Source organism: Ictalurus punctatus, chromosome 21 (assembly GCF_001660625.3).
Source record: "Ictalurus punctatus breed USDA103 chromosome 21, Coco_2.0, whole genome shotgun sequence".
NCBI lineage: Eukaryota > Metazoa > Chordata > Actinopteri > Siluriformes > Ictaluridae > Ictalurus > Ictalurus punctatus.
In genome coordinates, this window is record NC_030436.2 from 1,906,273 (window position 1) to 1,911,327 (window position 5,055).

A 5,055-nucleotide genomic window follows, 5' to 3' on the forward strand; every position below is an offset into this window, starting at 1 on the left:
GGCAGTTGTGGACTGGGAAACTAAAGCAAAATCCAACGGGCAATTTTTTTTTCTATTTTAAATAGATACATCAACCAATGTTGTTATGTCCTATAGTTGAGGCAGTGCTACTGAAAACGTAATATTTTCAAAGCACTGATCCCCCTCTTTGTAAGAGAGGGTGTCAGAGGCTTTAAAGGAGGAGGGGCCATGTGTGACAAGACCTCCTTAAGCGTGTGTGTGCTGGACTCCAAACTTTCGTGGCAAAGGTAACACACTGCTCTATTCCATGGTGAGAGGATCAAACTTCCTAATTCAGCCGTGAGGACTCGAGCATGTTTTAGACATCCACAGAAGAAAAGGACGAGATTATTGCGTTCATGTGCACGGAGATCGGATTTCACTCTTTTTGCGCATTAAAAAAAAAAAACAACACTCCCTTAGCCGCGTCCAGGATGGCTCTAGTTAACCGGAAGAGCGGGATGGATGTTTCTCCGTGTGTGCCTCGGGCAGACATGTGAATTTTTACGCACCACCTCGATGAGAATTTTTACGCACCATCGAAAAATAGGGACTCGAAGCACGGAAGAAGTGTGTCGCGTCCAGAAAGGCGCAGTAATGATGCAGCATCCTCTGGAGATCGGGGCTCACTATTACCCTGCGGAGGCACAACAGGACCACAGATCTCACCGGTACAGAAGCTTCATGATCGAGGAGATCCTCACCGACCACCCGGACCACAAGGCCTCTCCTCCTGCCGGAGATTTACTCAAATTCGGAGTACACGCGCTATTGTCAGCACGGCCGTATCCAAATCACATAGGTAAGTGTCCATGTTTCCACCAAGGGCATATAAAGATGACTTTATGCACTTATTGCAATCCTGTTTAGAAAAGGATACATAATGCTATTCATTTGGCAGATTAATAAATGCATATGTAAATCTTGAAAATAATAAAGTTATTATTCGGCATAAGATAATAATATTTAATAATAATAATATCGGTTGCAGCAAAACTAAATGCCCAACATATTTCACAAAAATCATGTTAATATCAAACCTAAGTGCAAAACACACAGCAACAATCTAAAATAATAATAATAATAATAATAATAATAATAATAATAATAATAATAATAATACGATACATTTTACAACATTGTATAAACTGAGTATATTTACATTTGATGCATTGTTTATAAGCCGTTACATGATTACACAATGTAATTATAATGAGACACAAAGCATCCAAACTTGTTGGTGTAAGTATAAGTCTATGTTGAAGCTTTAAAAGAGATATTTATTTGGAACAGCCCAATTAGACTTTGTAAATATATGTTTTTGTGACTACAAAACGCAGTACGCAAAGCAAATAATCAATACAAAGAAGCGTATTATTATTATTATTATTATTATTATTATTATTATTATTATTATTATTATCCCAGCATAAGTCATGTGTATTACGGCCCTGAATCTGTTAGTTGTATTAGGCTCCTTTTCCACTCCATTGCAGAAGACAGGTAGAAGGAACTTGCTGAAGTTCTCAGCGTCAGTATTATTTAGTCATAGAGTACGAATCGGTGAGATGAAAATAATGTCCCAGTGTAGCCTACTGGTCTACTACCACTTCACTGGAAAAGATTTCTAAATCCAGATTGTACACTATTTCGGAATTTTTTTTTTCACACTTGCATTCTGTTTTTAGGACAATATTTTACATTTATAAAAGTTTTGTTCAGTGTTGAAAGTGGAACACGGTGGGTTACTGGAGTCCGCCTTGAAGATGCCATTCTTTTAGAATAGAAATCATTCCCTGTATGCGTTTCCTATACTCCTGTATTTAAACTAGAAGCGATTGCAGACTATGAATCGGTTCTTTTTATTGTTTTCCTTGTTGACGATCAGATATGGGTGCAAACTGGAGCGTTGGACACGCAGACGATAATATAGGCCTAAATTATGATTATTTGATCAACAGAACAGTCTCGTCCTGATCGCCGTCTCGTGTTTGTTTCTCTCCTCAGTGCTGAAGGCAGAGCAGAGCGGCCTGCTGAAGTTCCCCGTGTCCCCGCTGTCGTGTTCTCTCGGGCCGCCGCTCGGCTCTGCGCTGCTCGCCGGGCCTCCGGGGCTCGGTGTCGGCTCGGCCTCGCACCATCTCCCGCTCGACCTGCACCTGCGCGGGAAACTCGAACCCGGAGCCGAGGCGCTCAGCAAGACCAAGAAAGGCAGAAGGAGCAGGACCGTGTTCACCGAGCTCCAGCTCATGGGTCTGGAGAAGAGATTCGAGAAACAGAAATACCTTTCGACCCCGGACAGGTTAGGCGAGACTGTTTCCAAAAGAACTCAAATAAATAAATAAATAAATAAATAAATAAATAAATAAATAAAAATAACATGCTGTGTTATTATTGTTAATACATTTGGGAGTCTTTATATTATGTTATATTCGGCACTGATATTGCACACATATTACTGCACTAATTAACCCCTACAACTGTATAACGGTTTTGCAAGATAAAAGCCTTTTTCATGATTAATCCACTGTTAAACTATAACCTCGTTTTATATAACACAGTCGTTCCTTGCGTTCATACAGAATAGACCTGGCTGAGTCTTTAGGTCTCAGTCAGCTGCAGGTCAAAACGTGGTATCAAAACAGAAGAATGAAATGGAAAAAAATTGTAAGTGTCGCTTTTTTTTTGTGCTATTTTACACCGAATAAGCGCATGCTGTGTATAGGAAAGTATGTTTCTATTCTTATTTGCTGTTTATTATAAAGGTATTGCAGGGAGGAGGGCTGGAGTCCCCCACCAAACCGAAAGGGCGCCCAAAAAAGAACTCCATACCTTCCGGTGAGCAACTTTCAGAGCAGGAGAGAGAGAGGACACGGGAAACCGAGAGCGCATCTTCATCCTCTTCATCATCGTCATCCTCTTCATCTTGTTCAGGCCAGTCTGAACCCAGTCAAGAGGAATAAACGTGCCACTCTCCGTCCATGTGAATCCAACTTACGCTTTAAGGATGCACAGGCTGACGGCCTCTCATGGATTGTTTCTTGTCGAAATCGACGTTTTGGCACTTAAAAACTGATCCAGACAAGTCAAGTGGACCGATATGATGTATTGTTTCCATTTTGCTTAAAAAAAAGAAAGAAAGAAAGAAAGAAAGAAAAAAGAAACAAAAAAAAAAAAAAAAAAACACTAACATGGACTGCTGCTTAATCCTGTTTTTCTCTTTATGAAAACTTCAGAGCAGGGTTGAGCAGAAATGGTCTCTCACTTTTTTCTTTTTTTTCTTTCTTTTTTTTTTTTTTTTAAACAATTTACATTGTGTAAAGTAGCTTCGCGGGGTCTTTTTCTCTGCAATTCCTGTGCTCGGTGGTTTAACTATGTATGATATGATCAAAAACAAATTAAATGTTCTTTTTACAGAGTCAGATGATGATGATTATTATTTAATGAATTAGCAACGAATTTAGTTAGTAGACCAGCATAATTACTCTGTGAATTCGTCTGATGCACTGAGGATGCGGTTTGGTTTCGAACAATTAATACATTACGGTATCGAATAAGCCTACTATATGTACCATAAATTTATAGGCCTAAAATCGATGACATTGATTTTGTCTTACGTATGTAAGCATCCTTGGTGCATCTAAATCGCTACTGAAGTGGTTTATTTAGTTATTTCCATGCCGCACCACTTTGGCCCAAAAGTATTTACATGCACTAATGAAAAACAGTTATGGACAGTTGGGCGGTCAGCTGGATCTTTGGCGCATGCTGAACTTGGGGATGGCACTGGAGATGGCAGGCTCTACTGTAATCTGTTTATGAGTGCACGATAGTTGAAAAGGCGTTTATGTATAACGCATCACATCCAGAAAAGAAAAGAAAAGAAAAGAAAAGAAATTACACACGCTCTGTAATTTACTACAGTATTGTTTATCGCCCAAGTTTAAACGCTGCCTCTGGTCTTGAAATGTTTACGCACAGCATTTTCATTTAGCCTGCGTTATTTCCTTTTTAAAGAATTGGCTGCATGTGGAAATCATTGTGCTCGGGCTCTGTGGTAGACCAGCATGAAGTTGTATAAACACTGAGCGTTCTATATTGTTCAGTTTAAACTTTCCTGTCGGATATAGTGGAGCAAAGATGAGCTGTAACTACGTTTGTTTTTTTTTATTATTATTTTAATTTTTCATCCTCTTCCTAGCAAATATGCGTGCCTCAAGGATTATGGGGTAACCAAATGTAATGGCGGTCCACGTATACAGGGTTAACGCACTTTTACTTTAACGCACTTTCTCCAACCACTGCACTTTCAAGTGAAAGTTACCTGAGCATAAACAACAACAACAACAACAACAACAACAACAACAACAACAACATTACTGCGCATGCATAAAACACGGTGTTAATCCTTTTATTATGTGGCATTTCTGCAAAAAACAAATAAATAAAAGTGTTAATTGAAATGGCGCATGGTATATCTAGCCTATACAACGTATTTAAATTTCCAAGGATATAGAAGAGCAATAGTGTTAATAGTAGACAATAGCGTACATGACAGATGTTTTGTGAAACAGATTTTTTTACATAGAAATACAGTTAATATGGCAGTGTGCTTATACAAGATGGATTTAAAGTTAAATCGATTCATGCTATTATATTATAAATGCGAGCAGTGGGATTGAGAAGATTTATTAACTTGAAAATGCGCTTTAGGAAGCAGATCCGACCTACAAAATCTCTTAATAAAGACTCAGTAATTATTATTATTATTATTATTATTATTATTATTATTATTATTATTATTATTTTAAATATCGATCTTGTGTGCAGTTATGACGCTCGGGTCGTGCTGGAATATGAGCGCATTTCAGACCAAAATCTAATAAAAGTGTTAACAAAGACATTTGAAAATTAGGCGGACTTGTGTAGGTAATTAATGCCGTGGCTATTTCACTGATAGTTTTAAGTTAAACTGTGCAGCCTATGCATGAAAGATCTTAGCCGCCTAGCCATATGTGAGAAGAAGAAGAAGAAGAAGAAGAAGAAGAAGAAGAAGAA

At 38.4% G+C, this 5,055-nt stretch overlaps 1 protein-coding gene across 1 annotated transcript; it reads left to right on the forward strand.

The window, feature by feature from the left end:
• The first annotated feature begins 207 nt into the window (after window positions 1-207).
• On the forward strand, window positions 208-3,419 carry barx1 (BARX homeobox 1). Its single transcript, XM_017496498.3, has 4 exons — window positions 208-802; window positions 2,008-2,299; window positions 2,580-2,664; window positions 2,763-3,419. Exons 1-4 carry the CDS (start codon window positions 466-468, stop codon window positions 2,958-2,960), a joined length of 912 nt encoding a protein of 303 aa, XP_017351987.1. The 5' UTR covers window positions 208-465; the 3' UTR covers window positions 2,961-3,419.
• The last annotated feature ends 1,636 nt before the right edge of the window (window positions 3,420-5,055 follow it).

What these genes read in the sequence shown, in the direction of transcription:
- barx1 (XM_017496498.3), top strand. Translation starts at nt 466, where the DNA reads ATGTTTCTCCGTGTGTGCCTCGGGCAGACATGTGAATTTTTACGCACC. An exon ending in GCCGTATCCAAATCACATAG is followed by an intron (nt 803 to 2,007) that starts GTAAGTGTCCAT and finishes TTCTCTCCTCAG; the next exon opens with TGCTGAAGGCAGAGCAGAGC. An exon ending in GAATGAAATGGAAAAAAATT is followed by an intron (nt 2,665 to 2,762) that starts GTAAGTGTCGCT and finishes TTTATTATAAAG; the next exon opens with GTATTGCAGGGAGGAGGGCT.